Here is a 26,675-nt window from a genome sequence, read left to right on the forward strand (position 1 = left end):
GAGAGAGGGATAGACAGGGACAGACAGACAGGAACGGAGAGAGATGAGAAGCATCAATCATCAGTTTTTCGTTGCGCATTGTGACACCTTAGTTGTTCATTGATTGCTTTCTCATATGTGCCTTGACCGCGGGCCTTCAGTAGACCAAGTAACCCCTTGCTCGAGCCAGCAACCTTGGGTCCAAGCTGGTGAGCTTTTGCTCAAACCAGATGAGCCCACGCTCAAGCTGGTGACCTCTGGGTCTTGAACCTGGGTCCTTCCGCATCCCAGTCCAACGCTCTATCCACTGCGCCACTGCCTGGTCAGGCACATTATAAGACATTTAATGTGAGATTTGCCAAGATTTCAAGATATGCTCATTATTTTTAGTATAAGTAACCAAAAGCATTTAAACATGAGCATATCCCTTTATAAGTGGTCATTATAAATAATCTGCTTCTTTTTTTTTTTTTTTTTTTTTTTTCATTTTTCTGAAGCTGGAAACAGGGAGAGACAGTCAGACAGACTCCCGCATGCGACCGACCGGGATCCACCCGGCACGCCCACCAGGGGCGACGCTCTGCCCACCAGGGGGCGATACTCTGCCCATCCTGGGCGTCGCCATGTTGCGACCAGAGCCACTCTAGCGCCTGGGGCAGAGGCCACAGAGCCATCCCCAGCGCCCGGGCCATCTTTGCTCCAATGGAGCCTTGGCTGCGGGAGGGGAAGAGAGAGACAGAGAGGGAAAGCGCGGCGGAGGGGTGGAGAAGCAAATGGACGCTTCTCCTGTGTGCCCTGGCCGGGAATCGAACCCGGGTCCTCCGCACGCTAGGCCGACACTCTACCGCTGAGCCAACCAGCCAGGGCTAATCTGCTTCTTTTTATACAGGAAATTTTAAAATAATTTAAAAGCTACCATTTTTACCGATTTTTATAAATACACATTTTTTAATTTATTGGTAACATTATAAATTTAAAAGCTTTTGGAAGTTGATCCTAAAGTGCCTGCTGTGTATTGTCAAACTGCCGAATTCTATGCTAAAAAAGAGCTGTAGAAATAATCAGTTTTGCCATTGTTTTCCTAGTGTACATTGAGAATAACTATTAAATTAGTTTCCAAACTGCAATTTATAAAAGCACAGTGTGAATATGTCTTTCTGTTGAATATTTATGCGTCTAGATTAGAAGAACTGGCTGCGATGTGTGCTAATTATGGCATTCCGCATATAGTCAACAATGCTTATGGACTGCAGTCTTCAAAGTGCATGCATCTCATCCAGCAGGTAAGAGCATTTAAAAAGATATGTCAAGAAAAAATGGATTTTAACATATAGGCTTATTACTTTGTTTTTCTTGCATCTAATGTAGAAAAAGCAGTTATCTAACACCATCTATTTTATGGAGCATTAGAAATTTGCATCCAATGTTCCATCAGTAAAAGTCATTTTTTGGTAGTACGGTGGTTATTGGAACCACTACTGGCTTTGGTCAGAACCAACATTGAAAAATATGTCAGGAGCTTAGTTTTGAACTTCCTGAGAATATTGCATTACCAAAATTTTTATTTTTCTAATATACTGGATTATAATGTTCTTAAAACTGTATTCATGATTTGTTCTATATTTAATACTTAAGGAAATCACTTTACCTTATTATCCTAGGTTGGAAACGAACTCATATATAAACATTCTAGCATATAACTATGGAGTTACCAAGTTTTTTTTTATTTTTTATTTTTTTACTATTAAGTAAGAGGTGAGGAGGCAGAGACGTCTGTGCCCCGACTGGGATCCACCCAGCAACCCCCTTACCAGGTGATAATCTGCCCATCTGGGTTACTCGGAACCCAGCTCTGTTACTCGGAAACCGAGCTATTTTAGCACCTGAGGTGAGGCCATGGAGCTATCCTCAGCACCCATGGCCAACTTGCTCGAACCATTTGAGCCATGGCCACAGGAGGAGAATTGAAGCAGATGATTGCTTCTCCTGTGTGTGTTGACTGGGAATCAAACCTGGGATTTCCACACGCCAGGCCGACACTCCACCACTGAGCCGACCATTTTTATTCCTATTCCCCTTTTTCCTTTTTCTCTCCCCTTCTCCTCAATTTTTAACAACCTCAATTCTTTTGAAAGTCAAATACATCATCATTACTAAAAGTTTAGAAACGTGAGGAAGTAGTAGAAGCTTATTCATAGCTCTGTGATTCTAACAAATACTCGTAGTAATTTATGTGTCCACTTTTTTCTTGTTTTATATACATGTATTGCACTTTATATAGTGATAGTCATTGTGTACATTTAGAATAAACTTTTAATAACAATGGAGAAAGATTTAATTTTTAAACTTAAATATAAACTTAGATTACAGTTTTATACTCTGCCACGACAATAAAGTTTTATAATGATCATTTTAATGGTTTCATAACATTTACTCAAATGTTATTTACTTAACTTGGTGTGTCTGATGAGAATAAGACTAAAAGAAAATGTGCTCCAGGACATGCTTTTAAAGGTACCCTTGTAGTTGTGAGTCAGGAAACCCTAGTCTGTCATCACTTCTCTTCGTTCATGAGGTGGTTTTACTAAAATTTTAACCAAAAAATAACACTGTAAGATCAGTGAATGAATTTTTTTAAATGTAGCTAATTCTGTTGTTGCAGATATTGTATTGCCTTCTAAAGTTGTTATTTATTCAAAATTTAAAAAAAGCAGGACACAGACATTTCATTTTTTTTCAATTTGGCCCTCATAAATAGAGGTGGTGTTGCAATTTCTTTAAAAAGAAATATATATTGGGTCTTATTGAGTGCTAGTTGCTGTTTCATGACATTCTAAAAACATTAGCTTTAATTCTTCCCAGTAGTTTTTATTAGTAAGGTGACCGATCATCCTTTTTTAGGGAGGACAGTCCTTTTGTAAGTTCCATCGTCCCTTAAAAAGTGTCCTCCTACACGTCCTCCTTTTTGATATTGGAAGACTAATCAGTAAATGTCCGTATTCTATCGATGCAGAGTCGATCCATCGCTGTGATGTGACATATTTGTATCTAAATAAGTATTTTTTTCTTACAATTACTATTAAAAATTAATAGGCATGTAAACATAATTACAATATAAAACATTATAAATGTATTATACAATTATCATATAGTGTATTATTGCAATGAATAGAGTGTTTCTTTTATTTATGATATTGTTCTCTTCAATTTATTTTTGTCTTCCTTTTCTTTTTTTTCTTTTTTTTTTTTTTTCTGAAGTGAGAAGTGGGGGAAGGCAGACAGACAGACTCCTGCATGTGCCCTACTGGGATCCACCTGGGATGCCCACCAGGGGCTGATGCTCTGCCCCTCTGGGGCGTTGCTCTGCTGCGATCAGAGTCATTCTAGTGCCTGAGGCAGAGGCCATGGAGCCATCCTCAGTGCCTGGGCCAACTTTGCTCCAATAGAGCCTTGGCTGCAGGAGAGGAAGAGAGAGAGAAAGAAAGGAGAAGGAGAGGGGGAGGGGTGGAGAAGCAGATGGGCGTTTCTCCTGTGTGCCATGACCAGGAATTGAACTCAGACTTCCACACGCCAGGCCAACACTCTACCGCTGAGCCAACCAGCCAGGGCCTCTCCTACTTTTCATTGTAAAACAGTTGGTCACCTTATTATTAGTAATATATAGCATTTACTGAGTACACACCACGGATCAGGCATCCTCCTAGACTTTTAAAGTTTATTAACTTAATCTTAACCATTTCCGGTCTATAAAGGAAGAAACAAACTCAGTAGGATTAAGTGACTTGCCCAAGATCTGAAGCTACAAAAGGACCCAGGTAGTTCATTGTGACTCCAAAGTGCTGTATTTTTTTCTAAAAGGCAAATTACTAAAACTGCAAATACTTTCTGGGGAAGCTAGTATTGTAATAATGAGGCATCAATAAAGCAAGAGCTTACCACTAAAATGTGTAAGGATTCTTTTTCTGGAGTTTAGCAAAGTCTGAGATACTAGTGCTTTTAGTAATCCTGCTCCCAGTTGAGGTTCACATTTCTCTCAGGAAGCTGTGGACAGTACTTACATGTTAATGAAAGGCAACTATAACTGCTCCACTTTATTTTTACGTGCTACTACTTTGCATGTTTTTCAGTGATTTATTCTATTAGTCTTATATGCTTCTGTTTTCCTGAGATATGGTGAGACTTTCTTTGATCACCGTGTATGAGGAAATTAAAAGAGCAACAGGAAGTTTGAGACTTGAAGCATCATGTGATAGCCTCCAGCGCTTGCTGCTTCTACCTGTTGCCTGGATCTGGTCTCTCAGATTAGACCAGCTATCTGCCACTGCTATTCTTTCCGAGATATGGACGTGGGGAGAGAGTGTGAAGCTGAAGGTCAAACGCGGTTATAATATTAATAGGAGTATAGATTCTGAACACAGATTGAAAATCTGTCGCCAAAGATAAAGAAAAAAAAAAACCCAATCTTAGTTGAAATTTAGATAGTATCTCTATTTTTAAGAGGAGAAAATGGAAGCACATTTGACAGAAGGTCATAGACTATGTAGGATTGGGACTAGACCTTGGTTTTATATTTCTGGTAAGTAAGTATTCAATTTTTCATCAGAATATTAGATTTTCCCTTGAGGTTCATTTACAGTGGAATGAGATCATCTCACATGATAGCATTAGGAAACATAAGTTAATATAGAAACATTGCCAAGAGTTAAAAAAGTACATATATTCCATTAGTTGATATTAAAAATAAAATTTTTCTTTTTCTCTTTTGTTATCTGACTGGTGGTAGGAGCAGACTTATTGCTTTAAGTGGTCATGCAGGTAGATTACCCAAGAATCAAATAGAGGCACTTAAATGTGTAACTAATTGATTGGCAGCGTGGGTGGCTGCAGCCCATTAGATTATGGTGGCTGCTCTTAACCTCACAGAGGGTGTTTGAAATTACTTAATAGTTTTAGGGCCCACTGTTGACATTTATTGTCAAATATAAAATCATAGATGAGAGACACAGGAGGAATCCACTCTGTGCTACCCAATTTTAAGGTGGAAAACTCTGTTTCATTGTGGTTCCCACCTGAACTGATACGGGAACCCTGCCTTTCTCAAGGGGTTGCTGTGAGGATTAAGTGATTTTTGTGTGAAAACAGGTTGTAAACTATAAAGTGCTCTTTCACATATAGGGAGCAGCATTTAAAAATTCAGTTTAATACTTAAAAATATTTTACTGGCACTGTTGTAAAGCAATACAAATATTTTATCTGTTTTTTATTTTCATGCATTATTTTAATGGTATTTATTTGTCAATAGCCATTGTTGTTGCTTCTTCTACAAACCAATATGTAATACTACATTATTTCATTCTAGGGAGCTCGGGTTGGTAGAATAGATGCTTTCGTTCAGAGTTTGGACAAAAATTTTATGGTTCCAGTAGGTGGTGCTATAATTGCTGGCTTTAACGATTCCTTCATTCAGGAAATCAGCAAGATGTATCCAGGTAAATAAATTAGTTGCTCTTCAGAAAAAGTAACAAACAAACAAAAACCCATTTGTACATAGACTACTATAATAAATCTTAATTTACAAAGCTTTTTTACCCTGCTGAGTGTAACTTGTTCTTATTTCAGGAAGGGCTTCAGCTTCACCTTCTTTAGATGTCCTTATTACTTTATTGTCACTTGGATCAAATGGCTATAAGAAGCTATTAAAAGAAAGAAAGGTAAGCTTTTCCTTTAGGTGTAAAAGAATATTCCTGACTATAACGGCACTCCAAATCATTGGTATTTTTGCCTGTTGGTTTACCAACAGGATTATAGTTATCTAGTGTGGAGTATTGTGATCTGACTTATTTTGAAGGACCATTCTGATTGCTGTGTTGAGAATAAGTTAATGAGGCAAGGATAGAAGCTGGGATCCCTGTTAGGAGGCTTTTACAGTAGTCCAGACGTGATGTTAGCTTGGATCTAGATACTGACAGGGAGGTGATGAGAAGTGGTTGGATTCTGGGTCTGTTTTGAGCCAATAGGGATTCCTGATGAATGTATTGTATGACAGAAAAAGAGAAGTCAAGAATAATTCTGAGATTTTTTTTTTTACCTGAGCAACTGAAAGGACGGAGGAGCTATTAACTGAGATGGGTAAGCCTGTAGGTTTCAGTAGAAGGCCGAGAGTTCAGTTTCAGACAAAACTGAAGCCAGGTCATCTGTTGACATCTAGATAGAGATGTCAAGTAGAAAGCAGCATATGAGTCTTGTATTAACATATAGAACTGGGCTGGAGATAAAAATTTAGGGAGTTAGTTGGCCAAGAGAATAAATGAGATTGCAAGAGAGTGAGTCTAAACAGAAAAGGAGTAGCAGAACTGAGCTCTGTGGCACCGCAGCATTCTCCTGGGAGAGGAAAAGGGACCCGCAGAGGAATGTCAAATAACAAAAGCTTGAAGACGAAGCATAATGTCATGACTTTAAAGAATTTTTTTATTTTTTAATTACAGTTGGCATACAATAGTATATTAGTTTCAGGTGTACAACCCAGTGATCAGACATTATATAACTTACTAAGTGATCACCCTAATAAATCTAGCCCACATGTGACACCATATATAGTTATTAGAATATTATTGACTATATTCCCTATGCTACACTTTACATCCACTTGACTATTCTGTAACTACCAATTTGTACGTCTTAATCCCTTCACTGTTTTCACACATACCCCCAAACCACTCCCATCAGGCAATTGTCAGTGTTCTCTGGATCTATGAGTCTGTTTCTGTTATGCTTTGTTTATTTTGTTTTTTGATTCTACATATAAGTGAAATCATACAGTATTTGTCTTCCCCTGCTGACTTACTTCACTCAGCACAATACTCTCTAGGTCCATCCATGTTGTTTCAGGTGGGAAGATTTCATTCCTTCTGATGGCTGAGTCATATTTCATTGTCTGTGTGCATCACTTCTGTATCCATTCATCTGTTGATGGACACTTAGGTTGCTTCTATATCTTGGCTGTTGTAAATAATGCTACAATGAACATATGGTTGTATATATGTTTTTTTGATTAAGTGTTTTTGGGATAAATACCCAGAACTGGAATTGCTCTTGTTATATAGCCTTTGTTTAAAATCTGTTTTGTCTGATATAAGTATTGCTACCCCAGCTTTGTTTTGTGTGTTTGTTTCCATTTTCATGAAATATCCTTTTCTATCCCTTTACTTGCGTGTGTATCTTGATCTGAAGTGAGTCTCTTATAGGCAGTGTAATAAGGGTCTTGTTTGTTATCCCTTCAACCTCCCTGTGTGTTTTGAATAGAGCATGTAATCCATTTGCATTTAAAGTAATTCATTGATAGATATATATTGTCATTTTATTAATTCTATATTTGACTTGATCTTTTTATTCTTCTTCTTAAAGAAGACCCTTTAATATTCTTATAATACTGGTTTGGTGGTGATGAACTCCTTTAGCTTTTCTTGTCTGGGAAGTTCTTTATTTGTCTTTGTATTCCAAATGATAGCTTTGCTTGGTAGAGTAATCTTGTTGTAGGTAGGTCCTTGCTTTTCATCACTTTTAATATTGCCAGTTTCTTCTGGCCTGCAAAGTTTCTGTTGAGAAATCAGCTGACATTCTTATGGGAGCTCCCTTATAGATAACTAATTGCGTTTCGCTTGCTGCTTTTAAAGTTCTCTCTTTGTCTTTAACCTTTGGCATTTTAATTATGATGTGTCTTGGTGTGGGCCTCTTTGAGTTCATCTTGTCTGGGACTCTCTGGGCTTCCCGGACTTCTATGTCTATTTTCTTCACCAGGTTAGGGAAGTTTTCTGTTGTTATTTTTTCGCAAAGGTTTTCAATTATTCCTTGCTCTCTCTGTTTTCCTTCAGGCACCCCCATAATGCGAATGCTAGTATGCTTGAAGTTTTTTTGGATTCTTTTTGCTCTTCTGATTGGCTATTTTCTGCTTCCTTCTAAATCTGTGATTTGATTCTCTGCGTCATCTACTCCACTCTTAATTCCCTGTGTGTATTCATTTCAGTTCGTATACTCTTCATTTTTGACTGGTTCTTCTTGTTTTCTATCTCTGTGTTTATGTTTTCTATTTCTTTGTTGAAGTTTTCACTAAATTTATTTACTTTTCCCCTAAGTTCATTGAGCATCCTTATAACCAGGGTTTTGAACTCTGCATCTAGTAGATTATTTGTCTCTATTTTGTTTACTTCATTTTCTGAGGTTTTGCTTTGTTCTGTCGCTTGGGACACGTTTCTCTGTCTTCTTATTTTGGCAGCCTCCCTGTGTTTGTTTCTATGTATTAAGCAGAGCTGCTATTTCTCTTGGGTTTGGTAGAATGGCCTTCAGTAGTAGGGGTCAGTGGCACAGCCTCCCTATCATTCAAGCTGGTCACTCCAGGTGTGCCCCTCACCCCACTAGGTGGACTGTGTACACCCTCCTGTTATAGGTGAGTCTTGATTGCTGTTGGTACCTCCATGGGAAGACTTTCCCCCCAGACAGATTAGTGTGAGGAATGTCTGTGACCAGTGGGGAGGACCAGCTATGCAGGGGCTGACCCCACAGAGCAGGGCTTATTTCAGCAGAGTTCTGATGCCTGCTGGGTGTGTCCCCGGAGTGTGTCACTTGTGGAGGAAGCTGGGTGGTGCCTCAGAGTGGTCTAAAGCTCTCCCATCAGGTGTGCTGGCTCTGAAACCTCCTGGGAAGTTCAGGCCAAGGTCAGCTGCCACCTGTGTCCTGTCCAGGGCCAACTGGCATGAGCTACAAAGCAATGTGCAGATGGCTGCCACTGGTGCTGGGCTTGGAGTTGCCCAGGAGAGGCCAGGCTGTGAAGTGAGGCTGGCTGCTGTTAGTGCCAGGCCTGAGGCCCCTTAGTGAGAGGTACAAGGCCCGCTGAGGCCAGATACTGCTTGTTTGCGAGATTTTAGTAAAGTCCAAAGCATGAGCTAAGACAGGCTAATTATATGGAAAAATAGTGTGGGTTGGTCCCACAAGTTGGGTAGGGTAAGTTGGGTGAAGCAGGATCTCAGGAAATCACCAGGGCAGGGTGAATATTGCTAGCCAGGTTGAGGGAGACTCAGATATGACACGCACCTGCTACCTCTGTGGGGGAGGGCTCAGCAAAGGAACAGTGGCCTCTGCCAGCTCTTCTGTCTGGGAGAAAGCAGTCTCTACAGCTCTCATACCAAAGCCAGACAATTCAGTTCCTCCCCTATGCCCCTGACATATCTTTTCTTTTAAGAGAAATACCTACGACTACAGTTGCTCTATGTCTCACTCAACCACAGTCCCTGCTGTTTTGTTTGTTTGTTTGTTTGTTTGTTTTGTATTTTTCTGAAGCTGGAAATGGGGAGAGACAGTCAGACAGACTCCCGCATGCACCCGACCGGGATCCACCCGGCACGCCCACCAGGGGCGACGCTCTGCCCACCAGGGGGCGATGCTCTGCCCCTCCGGGGCGTCGCTCTGCCGCGACCAGAGCCACTCTAGCGCCTGGGGCAGAGGCCAAGGAGCCATCCCCAGCGCCTGGGCCATCTTTGCTCCAATGGAGCCTCGGCTGTGGGAGGGGAAGAGAGAGACAGAGAGGAAGGAGAGGGGGAGGGGTGGAGAAGCAGATGGGCGCCTCTCCTGTATGCCCTGGCCGGGAATCGAACCCGGGACTTCCGCACGCCAGGCCGACGCTCTACCACTGAGCCAACCGGCCAGGGCCCCTACTGTTTTTTTGTTTGTTTTTTCTTACTGATTTGAGAGAGAGAGAGAGAAAGAAAGGTAAACAGAGAGACAGAAAGGGAGAGAGATGAGAAGCATCAACTCATAGTTGCATCTCTTTAGTTCATTGATTGCTTCTCATATGTGCCTTGACCGGGGTGCCTCAAGCCAAGCCAGTGACCCCTGGCTCAAGCCTGTGACCTTGGGCTTCTAGCCAGTGATCTTTGAGTTTAAGCCAGTGACCATGGGTCATGTCAGTGATCTCATGCTCAAGCCAGATGAGCCATGCTCAAGCCAGATGGGCCACGCTCAAGCCAGCGACCTCGGGGTTTTGAACCTTGGACTTCAGCATCAGGTCAGCGCTCTATCCACTGTGCCACCAGCAGTCAGACTCATTAGATGTTTATTGAATGAACTAATGCAGGGTGTGTGGGAACAGCACAGGTCTGGTGTTGTATAGTCATCTCTTATTTACACAGAATAAGTATCTTTCTGGAAAATTAGTCCAAAAGCAAGTAACATTTTAACATTGACTTCACTAAATGAGAAGTATCTTCCTGTATGAACATAGGTGAAAACTTGTAAAAAGGAATGAGTTGAAAGGTGATTACTTGTCGTGTAGAACAGGGACTGGACCTCCAGGAGTGGGACTGCCTCTCTAGCAGGTACTCTTTTCCAAAGCACTCTTCTTACACTGGATTATGAAATTGTTGATTTTAGGGGTGTTCTGTCATCATTTTGGAATTTAAGCATTTCTATTATGCCATGGTTCTTCTAACTTTTGACACTTAGAGTTTGACTTTTACATTTTCAGCTTTTCTGATGATTCAGAGTCCCGTATATGTGTACACTTTGCTTAGCATACATGAAAATCCGCCTGCTTTGAGAAGGACTGTAGGAATATGCAGCTCAGCTGCTGAGTGGCTCCAACAGGCATCCCTGCTCTGCTTTCCTTTGGAACTGTGTTCTTTATTAATCATTGGGTAAATACTTTATGGGAGAAATTTTACGTTCTAGTGATATTTATGAATTGAATGGCTCCATCTCCGATGCCAAGAGGTACCTCTCTTTGTAACACGCAGGACTTTGTTCTTTTCCTTTTATCTAGGTAGAGTAGAGTGGGATAAACAGGGATGGGACAAGAATAGGGTGATAACTACTGGGTGTTGGTGCGAGTCTGTGGGAGTCCTGCTGGCTAACGTGAGTTACTGTGACCTGCAGACGCAGCGAGGCTAAGGGGAGAGTAGGTGGGTGGGGAACGAACACTTTAGTGAGTATGTGCTTTATTCCAGCAACGCTGCTAGGTGTATTATGTTCGTTATTTCATATTACTCAGCTTAAGTTTAGGAGGTAGGTATTATCCCTATTTGACAGATAGACTTGTGGCTCAGAAAAGTTAAGTACTTACTCAGGGCCACATACAAGTGCCAGATTGCCACTGAAACTCAGGCTGGGGTGATGCTAACGCCTCTCTGCTTTCCGTATATATATATATTTTTTGTGACAGAGACAGAGAGAGGGACAGATAGGGGCAGACAAACAGGAAGGGAGAGAGATGAGAAGCATCACTTCTTTGTTGTGGCACCTTAGTTATTCATTGATTGCTTTCTCATTATGTGCCTTGACCGGGGGGCACCAGCAGACCAAATGACCCCTTGCTCAAGCCAGTGACCTTGGGCTCAAGCTGGTGAGCTTTTCTCAAACCAGATGAACCCACGCTCAAGCTGGCGACCTTGGGGTTTCGAACCTGGGTCCTCCGCATCCCAGTCTGACGCTCTATCCCCTGCGCCACCGCCTGGTCAGGCTGCTTTTTATCTAAGCGCTCTGCACTCGCTGCTTCCAGTACTGAGGGAGCGTTTACCTGCTCTGAGTCCTAAAGATGATGCTCTTGTGACCCCCCTCACAACATTCATATCTAGTGGATGTATGTAAAACCCCGAAGGTTCTATTGTATTAACTGGTTTTATTTAAAATGCTTTGTATAGAATTTACTTAGACTAGGACTATCTGCAGTAGTAACCTTCAGAGTTCATTTGAGAACTCTGTCACTGTAAGTGAATAAAATTGTTCTTTAACAACTTCATTCAACAGGCACGTCTTTTCATTGAAAAATGTCGATGTCCTCCATAAACCATAATTGCATATCTGTAGCATAAATATTGTTTTTTTATTGGATTTGTTTCAGAAGTAAGGACCTCTTTTGTTTAAATGGACTTGCTTTTGAACTGTGAAAATTTAATCGTGATAGTTTATTGGTTCAGCTCTGGAGAAGCTGAGGAAAAGCTATTCTGCTCCAGCCAGAGCTATTTATAGCCCATCACTGGACGCTCCTTTTTCTACTATCGGTGTTATTGCGTGCTAAAAAAAGGAGCGTTCAAAGAAAACTTAGGGTTTTTCAATTCTGTGCCCTTCTTCACCACAATGATATTTTTAGAGGTTATTTCATTTAGTGTATCTCTTCAGAAAAGCCTTTATCTTTTTCACAGTAGAGGCAGACAAGAACTCAGCTTGAAGCCATTCCTTTTCGAGCCATCTTTTCTGAGGGATGAAAGGATCAGAGACTGTGTGTGTGTGTGTGTGTGTGAATTGAGCCTCTTTGCCCCCAGCCCCTTCCTGATCAACACATTGGCTTCATTGAGGGGAGAAATGACCAGAAATCTAACGGAAGAGGCCTTTAAGGAAAAGGGTTAAAAGTTAAGAGACAGTTGCTCTGAGGTTCTCTAAGCAAAAAGCAAGATCGGTCTTAGAAGTTTCTCCTCGTTTTTGTTTTGCTTCCGGAGGAGACTGTGACTGCGCTTAGCTTTCCTTTGAGGAGAGTGCTTTGCCTAACAGGGCCGGCAGGTGATCGTGGTTGCAGGTATCTGCTGAACTGGACAAGTGCAGGAGAGCAAAGACAGCGCAATGGCTGTGCCCGGGGCTGGAATCTGTTAGCCGAAGCTTCTGAAAGAGCATCAGACATCTGCCTCACACAATGTCCTGTCACGGAGCTGGGTTTGGAGACAGTAGGTCTGCAGCCCTAAAGGTGGAGTAGTTGATTGAATCTCAGTAAAAGCATGAGATTCCAGGCCTGACCGTGGGGCCTCAGCAGAAGCGTTTGAAAGCAGTGCTCTAGCCTATGATGAAAAGACTGCTGAGTGTGCCTGGATCCTTAAATCTGGCCACAGGCATGGAGCAGCACATCGCATTGGCACCATCGTCTGCAAATGTGGCCATCTGTGCGTGGATATGCACCTGCAATCTGTTGTCCACCCGTCCTTTGAGGTTATTGAAATATTAGACTGCTTGGTATGCTTCCCTTTTGGTTTATTACCTGCCTTATGAGGCAAACTGTAATAACACGTGAAGTTCTATTTACATCTTATTCTATAACACAAGACAGTATGTTTCAAAAAACATGATTACATAAGCACTTTTTCTTTAAAATTTACTGAATTATACACACTGTTGGGTTATGGGGAGGGAGAGGCTGAATGTTGGGCTTCATGACTGTAAATCAGTTTGTAAAAGGCTGTATAAAGGGTAGTGCTTAATATAATTCAACTTATCTTTCATTAACATCATGAACTATGGTATAAAGTCTTGTATTTTTATTCTGGAAATAGCGCTGACATTAGCATTCAGGTATACAGCTCAGTTTATCTCTAGTGAAGAATCTTTTAAAATTAAGTTAAAGATAGCACAAAAGACATAGAAAATCAATAATATTTCATTTCTTTTAAGGAAGATCTTTTTATGTACATTTGCTTGGGGTGCTAATAAATTTTTCTCTTTATAGACGTATTTTATAATAAATGTCAGTTATAGATTTAACTCTAGCAAAAATATAGTGCAGGCTCTGTAGTGCCTTTAATATGTCAGGTAAAAAACTGCTTAGCTAAGTATTAGTGTAGGAAGTTGTGGTACAATCTCTTAGATGATACATTTTAAATGTAGTAATTTTAATGGGAAAGCATTTAGGACCTTAATAGGTGGAATATTGTAGGATTCAGTATATTGTGTTTTCAGATAATTTAAGCTTTTTTGCTTATTGGATTACCTATCATAACCCTATACACAGAGTAGAGATACTATAAATATTTGCAGATGGATGTGAACTTGACTCACAAATATTTTCTTTTTTCTCTAATTACTCCCATAGTAGTGATAGGAGATTTAGTTACCTTAGTATGATGTTTATTATCTAAAGACTTTTATCCTAATGTTATGTTAGCTACAATTAAAACTGAATTCCAGTGGCATTAGCAAGTGATTGATAACCCTGGTAAAGCTAATTTGTTAAAGTATTAGAAATTGAACATTGGAGAAAAAAAATCTCAGTTTTTTAATAGCCACATATGCAGTAGTAAGTTTAAAAGCTCTATTTAGGGGTGTTACTAAGGAAACATTTCCTCTCTTTTTAGAAATAGCTGAATAGAAATTGTGTACACTTGACTCAAACAATATAGGAGTTAGCGATGCCAGTGCCCTGTGTAGTCAAAAATTCCGTGAATAACTTTTGACTCCCCCCAAACTGGTGTCTGTGGGGGATTGGTTCTAGGACCCCCCATAGAGATCAAAATCTGCAGGTGCCCAAGTCCCTATATAAAATTATATAGAGCAGTTTAAACAGGAGGCGTTTCATATCCATGGATTCCAGATTATAGATCGAAACCCTTTTTTCGATCCATGGTTGGTTCAGTTGTGATACAGATGGTCAACTGTGCTTATTGAAAATAATTTGCATATAAGTGGACTAGCACAGTTCAAACCTGTCTTATTCAAGGGCCAACTGTAATCACAGTGGTGATTATCGTGGCAGCCATTCTAGATAGAATACTATTTTAAATTGGTCCTCGCCTCTGAAATACGTTTTTTGGTTGTTTCTACTGGGGGGAAAACATAGGAATGTAAAAGGCATTTTCAGGCTGTCTGATTTGTTTCTGCTTATGAGAGGTTGACACATCTGAGAATAAGCGAGACAGGTGCAGATTAAGAGTTTGGTTTGCACCCTGGCTGGACTGCTCAGTTGGTTGGAGCATTGATCTGAATTGCAGAGGTTGCCAGTTCAATCCCCAGTCAGGGCACATAGAAGAACAGGTTGATGTTCCTGTCTCTCTCTCTCTTTCTCTCTCCCTTCTTTTCTGACTAAAATCAATAAAGTAAACATAAAAAAATACTTTGGTTTATAATATAGATGGAGAAAAATCAGCAGTTAATATCCAAATTAACATGTGATTTTAAAAAAGCATACAGAGCATTGAAGTTAGTGACCTAGTTATTTTATAGTACAATGGATGGCAGTTTATAAATGAAGCCCCGGAATTCCGCTCTTCATACACACTGGTGTGGTACTAAAGGATTGTACTCTTAATTTCTGTATTCCATTTGATTATCATTTCATCTTCTGAAGTGAATATTGAAGTATTAGTTGAATAAGGAGGAGTCTTTATATGTCCAAGAAAGAGGCCTACCACAACTTTATTTTTCCCCCGTTTCCAGTGATAACATTTGCCTTTCTAAATATTTCTCTACACTTTGTTTTAAATGACAAAAGAAAAAAGATTTATTACATGTATCAGTAACACTCATAGGTTCAAAAGGTATCACGAATTTGTATGTTAACTTTTTCAAATAAAAGAGTCAATTTCTTTTAGTGATCTAAGATTTCATAATTCTGACATGCTGAGATTGATCTTAGAAGATCACCTAAAAATTTAAGTACAACAATTAATTTGAAAATTTTTTTATTTAGAATATAAAATATACTGTGTCAACAAGGGTAAAAATGTTTGTGGTCTTCAGTAGACTCATTAATAATTCATAAACTTGGTAGGATTTTTTTCTCTTCTTTTAATCTTTACCTAACAAAAGATAGAGTTAGTCTTTCCTGTGCTTTAGACATGAAGAAGCTATTTTGCGGGTCAGTGTGGGGTCGGACTCTGCAACCCGTAGCTTACAGAAAACTGAAGCAGCTTTTGTGGTTTGTTATTGGAGAAGCGTCATTCCTGCTGTCTCCACTCTGGGGTACTCTGTTGGCCCTTGGCTTTTAGGAGTATCTTTAGAGTTTATAGGTTTTGACTATGGCTGGAGGAGATCAGTGCAAATGCCTTGTTCAATGGGCAGATTTAAGAACTTAGTGGGGAAACAAAGTATAATTTTAGGTCAAATAGTTTCCAGCTTACTATTTATTTGTAACCTTGGTTGAACTCCCACTTCTAACATGTACATATGAAATTTCATACTTACATCTTTTGAGTTCTTCTTATTAGATATACATTGTTTTCTAGAGTAGGATCATAAATGTAATTTTTAGTTTTTTGTTATAGCTTTTAAATTGAGTTTAGAGAATTGTTATTTTTAAATTTATATGATTTAAAAGAAATACATTTTTAAACTATCTCTTTCTAAGTTACTTACATTCTAAAAGCCTGGTAGTTTTCTTGGTGTTGAGAAAACAGTGGTGAGGAAGACAAAGCTCCTCCTTTCGACAGCTTTACTTTCCCCCCATTCTAGTAGGTTGTCATAGGCGGTATTTGTTTAAGCAAATAAATGGGGTCATTTCAGATTGTGGTAAGTATAGTGAAGGAGCCAAAACGAGGAATGGCATTGGAGTGAGATGGAGAGTTGGGAATGGGCCCAGTTGGAGAGCTGCTTGTATAGGGAAGTGGTAAGGGAAGGTCTCCTTAGTCTGTGTCAAGAGGGACCACCCATGGAGTGACCTGGGAGGAGAGCTTCCGAGTCTAGGGGGAGTAGGCGTAAAGGTTCTCACACAGAGTGAGCTTGGCGCGTTCAGCTGTTGGAAAAGAGGCGGACGTGGCTGACGCCGTAGTGAGTGGGGGAATGACAGTTGCTGAGTGGCCTTGTTGGCTGGGCCAGATCCTTTGGGACCTTATAGATCAAGAGTTGTTTTTTTTTCCTTCCTTTTTTTTTTTTGCTATATATTTACCGAAGGAAGTCACTGGGAGGGGCATGATCTGATTTATGCTTTTGAATGAGCACTCTGGCCTCTGTGTGTAGAGCCAGGTAGAGGGTCAGGGAAGGAGGCAGAGGAAGTCACTTAGAATGTGTTGCGTGCTCCAGGACAGAGGTTGACAGCTTCTTGGGCTTGAGCTGCTCATAGCCCTGGAGGCTCTAAAAAGAGGATGGATTTGTGATAGATACGTAATAGCCCCAACGCAGAAAGTGTACTGGTTCATCGCCTTCCTTACCTAGATTCTGTGGGTTTCTGATCATTGTGGCAACTTTGAACCTCCTTATATTGCAGCAAAGGAAAGAATTGCTCCTTGGGCACAGGAATGAGTTTAATTTAATTGGCATCACAGACTTTACACCAATCAGATTTTGTCTTGTTAAATTTAGCAAGTTGCAATACATATTTATTTGATTCTCTTTAAGTGTAACATTTTGTTATTGCAGGAAATGTTTTCATATTTGTCCATCCAACTAAAGAAACTGTCAGAAGCCTACAATGAAAGACTGTTGCATACACCTCACAATCCCATATCTTTAGGTAATTCTTTTTCCTTAAAAAAAAAAAAAAAAATCAGCACTTCTGATCCAACCCCAGCAGGAAGGTGGTATTTCTAGAAAGAGTATGAATTCCTTCTGGTTACAGTGATATTTCTAAATTTATTACAGTATTAATTTGTAAGTTGAAAAGGTTCAGTTAGCCTTTAGGAATGTTTTAATGTATTTCTAAGATAAAAACTATAAACCGAAAGAATCCAAATCGGAATTAAGTATTATAATGATTAGACAGAAAATAATACTTTAACTCTTGCTTCTAATGAAAATCATTTGTTCACTAGTAAGGATTCTATGTAAGTATTTAAAAATTTCTACCAGTTAACAAAACACTATAATATTAGATGTTAAAGCTATTCTTATATTGTTTTTAATGCTCTTATTGTATTTTTTATTTCTTGAGAGTCTCCATGTAAGAGAATTCTGTATTGATGATAATTTCTTTTGTATAAGGACTATGTATTTTTGTCATCTAGTACAAGAACTACTGAACAGGATAATATGAATATTGACTTCTATGCATTTAAGTAACTTTTAAGCTTTATAATTATCCCTTTAATTTGTGAATATATGCAGTATAATATGTTTCATATTTCATGTGTATCTGAAGAAAGTAAGGAAATAGTCATTGATAACTAAAACCTTTTTCTGGAATGCGCTTCCATGGAAAACTATTTGACTATGAATATATACTAAAACCCATCGCAGTCAGTTCTTTGCTGGTCTATAATCTATGTAGATGTTACAGAAGGTGATATGGTACGGTTTGAATCCCAGTTCTGCCATGTCTTAGTCCCCAAGTCCCTTTCCCCTATTTATGAATAGAGATCATGATCCCTCATATGCAAGACTGCTGAAGAATGGTTGAGATTATATACTCTCTGGTGTGGTAAGTACATCCTCAGGAAATGGTACCTACTATAGGTGATTGGTGGTATGAATAGAGTACAGTTTACCCATATAACCTCAGAAAGATAATTTTCATTTCTATATGCAGAAGTTGATCTTACTTAGTCTTATACATATACTGAAATATATCCCACATTCTCATTTTACAAGTTCCTAAAACCTGGTTGAATTTGAATAAACTGCCATATTGATCATGTCATAGCTCCATCTGTTTAATTGGAAAATGCACTCTTTAGAGGGTTGATACAGAAATTCTGTTTGATGCTGAGTATGTTAATTTATATTAACATACTTTTTGTCTGATGTACAAACAAATCTATACTATAATTTATTAAGTGCATTTTAGTAAAATCATGCCATGTGACAGTGTATAAAAAAGTAATGTCTCTGTGAAATAAGCCAGTAACAAAAAGACAAATACTGCATGATTTCATTTATATGAGGTACTTGGAGCAGTCAGAATCATAGAGACAGGAGGTAGAAAGGTGGTTGCCAGGGGCTGGGAGGAAGAGACAATTGGGAGTTATTGTTTAATAGGTATACAGTTCCAGTTTTATAAGATGATAAAAATTATAGGGATGGATGGATGGTGGTGATGGTTGCACAATAATATCAATGTATTTAATACCACTGAACGTACATTTAAAAATGCTTAAGATGGTAAATTTCATGTTGTGTGTATTTTAACACACAGAAAAAGTGATGTCTTCATTATTAAGTGTTGTTTCTTGAGTGATTCTTGTGCCGGTGAACCAGCTTATGGGGCTACTTTTTCCTTTTTCAGCTGTGACACTTAAGACACTAGATGAACACTGTGGCAAAGCTGTTACTCAGCTTGGCTCAATGCTTTTTACCAGACAGGTTTCTGGAGCCAGGTGAGTGTGTTTAAAAGAGGCTTGGATTTATATGGCTTTTAAATTTGATTCTAATTAAGTACTTTTCTTAACAATAGTTTTCCCACGTATATGCTGACCTACCCCTGAGACTTCATTGTGGAGTAAATGATGATGAGTTAGAGAATCTATAAGTCTATTATGTGCCCCGTGGACTGCCTACACTTGAAATCGTCACAGAAGATATGAGTCTTGTTTGTTTCAGTAGACGTATATTAATGAAAGTTCATTGTCTCTCTCTACAAATATTTGTCTTTATTTTTTTTGTTATATAATCTTCAGTGTTATCACTTAATGGTGTTAAAAATGTCATCTTCATTACTAAATTTAAGTGAAAAAATGTTTTTTTCTAAGTACATACTACCTTTGAAGAATATACTTTTTGCTCGTTTATGTACATGGCTTAAAAATTAATTTCATTTTTTTATTTGATGATGTCAGAGAAAAATGACTTGAAATGCTTTGTTCTAAGTATTCTTCTCATTCTTCTATCATTTCTCTGATTACCAGAGGTTAGAGATTTCACATCAAAGGACAGCTTTTTAAAGGAAAAAGTCTTAAGTTAGTTCAGCTTTTACCTTGATGAACTAAGTGTGGATAACACAGCATAGTTTGACACTTGTAAAATGGTTTTCTTGGCCTTGCTTTTATCGTTGCCACTACTTGTCTTTATGTTGTTGTTTTGTTTTGTTTTTGTGACAGAGACAGAGAGAGACAGAGAGAGGGACAGATAGGGACAGACAGACAGGAAGGGAGAAAGATGAGAAGCTTCAATTCTTTGTTGCGGCACCTTAGTTGTTCATTGATTGCTTTCTCATATGTGCCTTGCCTGGGGGGCTACAGCAGACCGAGTGACCCCTTGATCAAGCCAGCGACCTTGAGCTCAAGCTGGTGAGCCTTGCTTAAATCAGATGAGCCCGCGCTCAAGCTGGCAATCTCGGAGTTTTGAACCTGGGTCCTCCACGTCCCAGTCCAATGCTCTATCCATTGCGCAACACCAGGTCAAGCTATTTGTCTTTATGTTTAAGTTGATCTTTTTTTATTTTTAATTTTTATTTATTTATTTTTTACAGAGACAGAGAGTGAGTCAGAGAGAGGGATAGTCAGGGACAGACAGGCAGGAATGGAGAGAGATGAGAAGCATCAATCATTAGTTTTTCATTGCACGTTGCAACACCCTAGTTGTTCATTGATTGCTTTCTCACACGTGCCTTGACCACGGGCCTTCAGCAGACCGAGTAACCCCCCGCTGGAGCAAGCGACCTTTTTCCTCAAACCAGATGAGCCTGCGCTTAAGCAGGCGACCTCGAGGTCTCGAACTTGAGTCCTCGGCATCCCAGTCCAATGCTCCATCCACTGCGCCACCATCTGGTCAGGCGTTTAAGTTGATCTTAATTGACTTCTTTGAAAGAAAAAATACTCCTATTAATCTTTTTATATCCAGTATGCCAAAGGGATCAAGCTTAAAAAATGCATGTGCCATTGTTGAATATTACTGACCGCTGCCCACCACCCCACTGTAAGCAGTTACATAATTTCTTCTGGATCCTTGCCTTAAAACTCTTACTGCATAGCACTGATCAGATACATGTAATTTTAGTTTGTTGATTATTTGAGGTGACACATGGCAATCAAAATGGTTTTGACTTACTAGTGTCAGCATTCTGTTAAAGTTTGTGTATATATGTGAAGTCAGATTCCATATTTGATACAAAAAAAATTATTTTTACCTCTTTGAAGAAGATGTATAGATGTTAGTGATTCCTAGAGCTTGGGCCTCTTTAATAGGAGATAAATAAATGGCGATCACTTTTCCATGTAAAATTGAGTGTATTGTATACATTTTTAGTTTAAGGCTAACACAGTCTTTTTTCAAAGGCTATGATTTTTTGGCTGTTTATAAACTTTATTTTAAAATTTTTAATTGATTTTTTAGAGAGAGAGGAAGGGTGAGAGAGACAGAGCAGAGAGAAACATTGATATGTTGTTCCACTTATTTATGCACTCATTGGTGGATTCTTGTATGCACCCCGCCCGGGATGGAACCGGCAGCCCTCGTCTTAGCGGAATGATTCTGCAACCCACCGAACTATCTAGCAAACTTCCTAATAAGTAGATGTACGGCCTAGTAACACAGATTTCTTTGTTTTATGAATGTTATGCTAACATCACCAAACATATTAAATTGTTAAATTTTTCCATTTTAGAGTTGTGCCTCTTGGGTCCATGCAAACCGTGAGTGGCTACACTTTCAGAGGCTTTATGTCGCATACGAATAGTTACCCTTGTGCCTACCTCAATGCTGCATCGGCCATCGGAATGAAGACACAGGATGTGGACTTGTTCATAAAGAGACTTGACAAGTGTCTAAAGACAGTAAGGAAAGAACAAAATAGAGAGGGTGATGTATCCGGAGTTGACGATTGTGACAAAACTAAAGATGTGGCTATTGTGGAGCTTTTAAAACTGGATCTATAACTCTCGACACATACCAGGATTCTTCTTCGTGACACGTGAAGGGATTCTTCTGAATACTGTGAAAGAAAATGAGGAAGCGATATAGAAGTAAACAGTTTAAAGAGAAGACCTGAGATTTTAAAATTGAGATGTCATGGAGATGTTTGGTCAGGAAATAGAATATGGTTTGATTTAGCCATTGATGATTGTCGCATTATTTTTTATTATGCTGCCTCAGTCATTATGACTCTTAACAGGTTATAATATACAATTAGCATTTTTCTAATAGTGAGACCATTTGTCAATTAAGCATTATGCTTCAGATAATTCTTACTAATTATAAGGGCAGTAAAATTACCACAGTGCTCTTCGAAATGTGCCGACTGCTTCTCCCCTTCCAGCCTCTACAATGCACCTATCACTAAGTTTCTGCTCACACAGAATTTAGAAAGCTCTCCTTATTAGATGCTTGCTGGTGTGTGTAAGTCCCCGGGGGCCTGTAAAACGGGAGGCCAAGTCAAGGGGCAGGCTTTCATTTTCTCTCAGCAGAAGGGGTTCCCGACTGGGGGTGATTTGCTTATATCTAAGCAACATCTGGGTCGGTTAGGGTCATTACGACTGGTGGGATGCTATTGGCCTGTAGCATCCAGTAGTGGACAGGACAACTTCCCAAAACAAAGCATCACCCAGCCCCAAGTCTCAGTAGTGCTGAGGTTGAGAAGCGCTGCTGTAACACAGAGAGTTTCCCATAGCAACTTCAATTATGCCACAGTGCTTCAGAGCAGGTGACTCTGTAATGTTATCTCACTATCCTGTATGGAGACTCTTCAGTACTAACCGGGGTTACCAGTTCTAGACAGGCAACGATAGGTTGTTTATTTGACACTTGTGCGTTTTTCCATTCGAGCAAGTGAAAACTGCATCCCACTGTCCTTGCTGGCTAGTTTGTCAGGCTTGTGCACAGTGCTCCGCACGAGTGGCAACTGTGGTATCTCTGAGCATGTTTTGCTAGGGAGGTGAAAGTGACGAGGTATGATAAACGAGTGTATTGCCCCCTCCCTTCCCGCATGCTCATTTTCTGAGCCTGGAATTCCAGACCTATTAGCTGTAACAATTATGTTTGTTGTTCATTTTAAGCTACCAACTGATGTCTCATAGTCTGAGGAATCAGCAAAGTTTCTGAATACACCAAGTAGTGAAGGTGTGTTTCTCAAGACCTGCTCTGTGGAGCATTGCTCCTAAGAGGTGCTCACAGGGTGAGGGAGTCTGTGGACAAATAAAATGAGGACTGTGCAAAGCTACCTATTGCATATTAAAAGTTCTAAGAATTCCTTTGAAACCAGTTTGAATATATTGACTTATTGACATCCATTGAGCAACCTTTGGAAAACACTACAGTAGCGAATCCTGCCTTGGTTTTAGGTTGTGTTTTTCTGTATTGATTTGATGGTGTCAACTCTTCACCGTGAGCTCAGACAGATACGCTCCCGCTCATGTGTAAATTAGAATACTTAGACACTGGCTTGACAACCTTGGAAGTCAAGGCAATTGAGATCAAGTCCTTAATTATAAATATTTTAAAATTTACTTTTCAATGATTATATCTTTGGAGTTCAAATATGTTGAATATCTGCTTTTAAAAATAGTTTTAATAACTCATCTCAAAGGAGTAAATACTGGCTTGGAAAACGTAGTGTAGTGTTTTCTATGTGACTTTGGGACCGACTTAGCCAATAAAGCTCTGAAGAGTGTCCCCAGAACCTCCAGCGTCTACGAGAGGGCGTGAAGTGACGTGGCCAGTGTAAGCGCTGGCAGTGCACTTTCTCTCCACGTGAGCCAGGACCGGTTTATAGAACAAGTGAGCTCGAGTGTGTGACTGTCAGTTAGTTAGCTGAAGACAGACCGGAGCCCGAGACGAGCGCACGCCGTCCCAGCTGCGATGTATCGGCAGCTGGTGGGCTTCGGCTGCCGGGGAGATAATAAATCTAATTGAGGATGAATTACATGTACCCACATGATAGATATGTTATAACATTTCATTCCTGGTGCATAAAATAGGTGGCCGTTTTTATTATTAGCACTTTTCGGAAGTTTTGGAATTCGAGTTCTGTTCCTGCTGGTTTAAATTTGACCTTGAGATCATAGAATTCTTGAGTTTCCATGGATTGATTTTTAGGGAGAGAGAGAGGAAAGAATTGCGAGAGGAAGAGAGAAACATTGATGTGTTGTTCCATTTATTTATGCACTCATTGGCTGATTCTTTTGTGTGCCCTCACCAGGGACGACAGTCTCACCAACCGAGCCGCCGGCCAGGGCAGCTCCTCGGAGTGTTTGAAGGGATGTTGTGCAGTTCTGTCTATTCAGGCATGCCTTTGCCCCCACCCCAGTGTTGTTTCTCCTCCCATTTCCACATATAAACATCAAATATATATACAGACAATTGTGTATTTTGAATTGCTAGTACTAATTGGTAACCCTCATAACAGACTTGAGTTAACTCGGAACTATGGCAGAGAGACAATGGATGATACATTTTCCAATTATTGACTAAGATGACCTCTTCTCTCTCTGTGATCCAACTGCTCTTCCTCAAGTTATCAGGTAGAATTTTGGAGTTTGTTTTTCAAAGTCATTGAGCTGTGGTAGTCTGCCTAGAAAAGAAAATTGAGTAACATAAAATATTCTTTAGGTCACTACCCAATGTGCTCCTTATATGCACAGCAGGGAAAGGGTTTTCAAATCCAGCTCTCTGTTTGGCTCTTATGTTCTCAGCTGATGAATTCTCACTCTGTCAGGGAATGATAGGTGATACCAGCCTTAGCAACTCAGTGTTTCACTATAAATCTTTTTATTTAGCTTTTTGTGTTAGTTGAATAAAATTCTAGAATAGGAATTATTGAATACAGTTCTGTTTAACCAATAGGTACTTGATATACAGAATGGTAAATTTAAATATAAATTCATTTTTTTTCCATATTTGGCCCAAGCACATAACTCTGTTTCTTTAGCCACCCCATAATAAGAGCTTTAATGAAGCCTAAGCTATACGATGTGCTTTTATTTTTAGACTATATGCCTAGGATAGGTTTTAGTAAAATTTAAATTAAACAAAGGTAATTTTTTTTAAACAGTGGCATTACTTTAATGTTGAATTAGTAGCTCATTGTGAGAATTAAATGCCTGTGTTCTTTCCTGGAAGTAAATAGCCAACAATTGCCGACAGCAACAGATGCCAATGAGTCGCATTCACTCTACACTCAGAGAAAGTTTTTTTGAATATATATTTATTTGGTGCATCTAAAAATTGCTTTTTCTTTTCCCACTTTATAAGATGTACTGATTCCATGCCTGATCAGGCGGTGGCGCAGTGGATAGAGCGTCGGATTGGGATGCGGAGGACCCAGGTTCAAGACCCTGAGGTCACCAGCTTGAGCACAGGCTCATCTGGTTTGAGCAAAAAGCTCACTAGCTTGAGCTCAAGGTCACTGGCTTGAGCAAGGGGTCACTCGGTCTGCTGAAGGCCCACAGTCAAGGCACATATGAGAAAGCAATCAATGAACAACTAAGGTGTCGCAACGAAAAACTGATGATTGATGCTTCTCATCTCTCTCTGTTCCTGTCTGTTTGTCCCTGTCTAATCCCTCCCTCTGACTCTCTCTCTGTTCCTGTAAAAAAAGAAAAGAAAAAAAAGGTGTACTGATTCCTGCCAGGCCCTTTAAATGGTTTTGTTATCTTGTGCATGTCATGAGGCCAACTTTATTTTGTAACTAAAAAATAATCCAGTTTGTGTACACAGAAGTTTGGTGATTTCAGAAGTATCATAACCTCTGAATAATTAGACAAGAATAATTGAAATAGTTGTTAACAGTAAAAAAAGAAAACTTTCCCTAAACTCTCTCTTCCATTGTGTCCTGTTATGTTGCTTGTGTGTCTTTACGGCCATTCATAACATGACAGGATGAAGACGTGCCCGGGGCGCCCTCTTGTGCCTTCGTTCCCTTCGCATTCGTGCTCCTTTTGACCATATGGTATTTACACATGGAAGAGGGTGAGTTCACGCCCAGGAATATATCTGTACAACTTCCCGCCTGATATTCTACAGCTCAATCTAAGGCTGTAGGCAAAATGGAAATGTTTGTACTGCATTGTTTTTACCAAGTGGTATCAACTTGAACTTTTAGGAGAAATGTGAAGAACATACAGCTATGTTTAACTGTAATTGTGGGGATTCTAGCCATTGGAATGGAGGCTGACCTCAGCCTGCTGACCTATTTGTTTTACCAAAACAGAAAGATGTTTCCCAAAATTCTTTTTGGTGTAGACTGTTTAAAAACAAAAATGAATTATATGATTTATGACATGAAATAAATTTTTAACAAATCATTGACAGTGCATTGTATTATTTTACCTAATCATTGCTACAGATAAAATCTGAAAGTACAGATAATTGACACAAAATTATTCGCCTGGTTTTTGATTTGGTCATCAGTATCACCTTACCTAGATATCGGCAAGAAAAGTCATACCTATAATGAGAATCGTCATGGGGGTGGGGTGGTGGCTGGATTATTATCATTATTTTATAAAGGAAGAAGTGAACATTCTAGCAACCATTTTGTAAAGGATCTATTGACCATAGAAAGTTGCATGCTTAGAAATTCATCTTTTCTAAAAGAACCACTTTATCTTGCATTGGACAATAAACTAGATTAGTATTGTTTTGTTCATCAGCAGATGTCATTTCAAAATTGTGCTGTTGAATTTTGTAGGTAGTTCTCATTTTGTTTGCAGTTAGGTTTCTGCACTGCGACTTAGTGACCGTGTGAGCTCACATATTTAGAACCTCGTAGAATCTCGGTCTCATGATAAGTGAAGTGGGTGCCACCTTAGAGGATTGAGGACTTAATGATATGGTAATATGTGTGAATGATTAACTCAGTGCCTGAGACGTAGCCCTTACTGTTACTAATGCTCCACACAGACTGTACCAAGTGGTGCTAGATTTTAACTGAAATACAGTCATTATCTAGTTTAGTAGAACTTTTATTTTAGTAGAAATTTTATTTTATTTTATTTCATTTTACAGAGACAGAGAGTGAATCAGAGAGAGGGATAGATAGGGACAGACAGACAGGAATGGAGAGAGATGAGAAGCATCAATCATCAGTTTTTCCTTGTGACACTTTAGTTGTTCATTGATTGGTTTCTCATATGTGCCTTGATCACAGGCCT

General features: G+C 39.5%; 1 protein-coding gene across 1 annotated transcript in view; it reads left to right on the forward strand.

Moving 5' to 3' along the window:
• Positions 1-25,818, forward strand: part of SEPSECS (Sep (O-phosphoserine) tRNA:Sec (selenocysteine) tRNA synthase) — a 44,136-nt gene extending 18,318 nt beyond the window's left edge. Inside the window, exons 6-11 of the mRNA XM_066279821.1 lie at positions 1,160-1,262; positions 5,339-5,468; positions 5,599-5,690; positions 17,077-17,170; positions 18,878-18,968; positions 21,194-25,818. Of these exons, the coding sequence (XP_066135918.1) occupies positions 1,160-1,262; positions 5,339-5,468; positions 5,599-5,690; positions 17,077-17,170; positions 18,878-18,968; positions 21,194-21,464 (781 nt within the window). The 3' untranslated portion in view covers positions 21,465-25,818. The remainder of the gene's footprint in view (positions 1-1,159; positions 1,263-5,338; positions 5,469-5,598; positions 5,691-17,076; positions 17,171-18,877; positions 18,969-21,193) is intronic.
• The last annotated feature ends 857 nt before the right edge of the window (positions 25,819-26,675 follow it).

The sequence above is a fragment of the Saccopteryx bilineata genome, chromosome 5 (assembly GCF_036850765.1).
Source record: "Saccopteryx bilineata isolate mSacBil1 chromosome 5, mSacBil1_pri_phased_curated, whole genome shotgun sequence".
Classification (NCBI taxonomy): Eukaryota; Metazoa; Chordata; class Mammalia; order Chiroptera; family Emballonuridae; genus Saccopteryx; species Saccopteryx bilineata.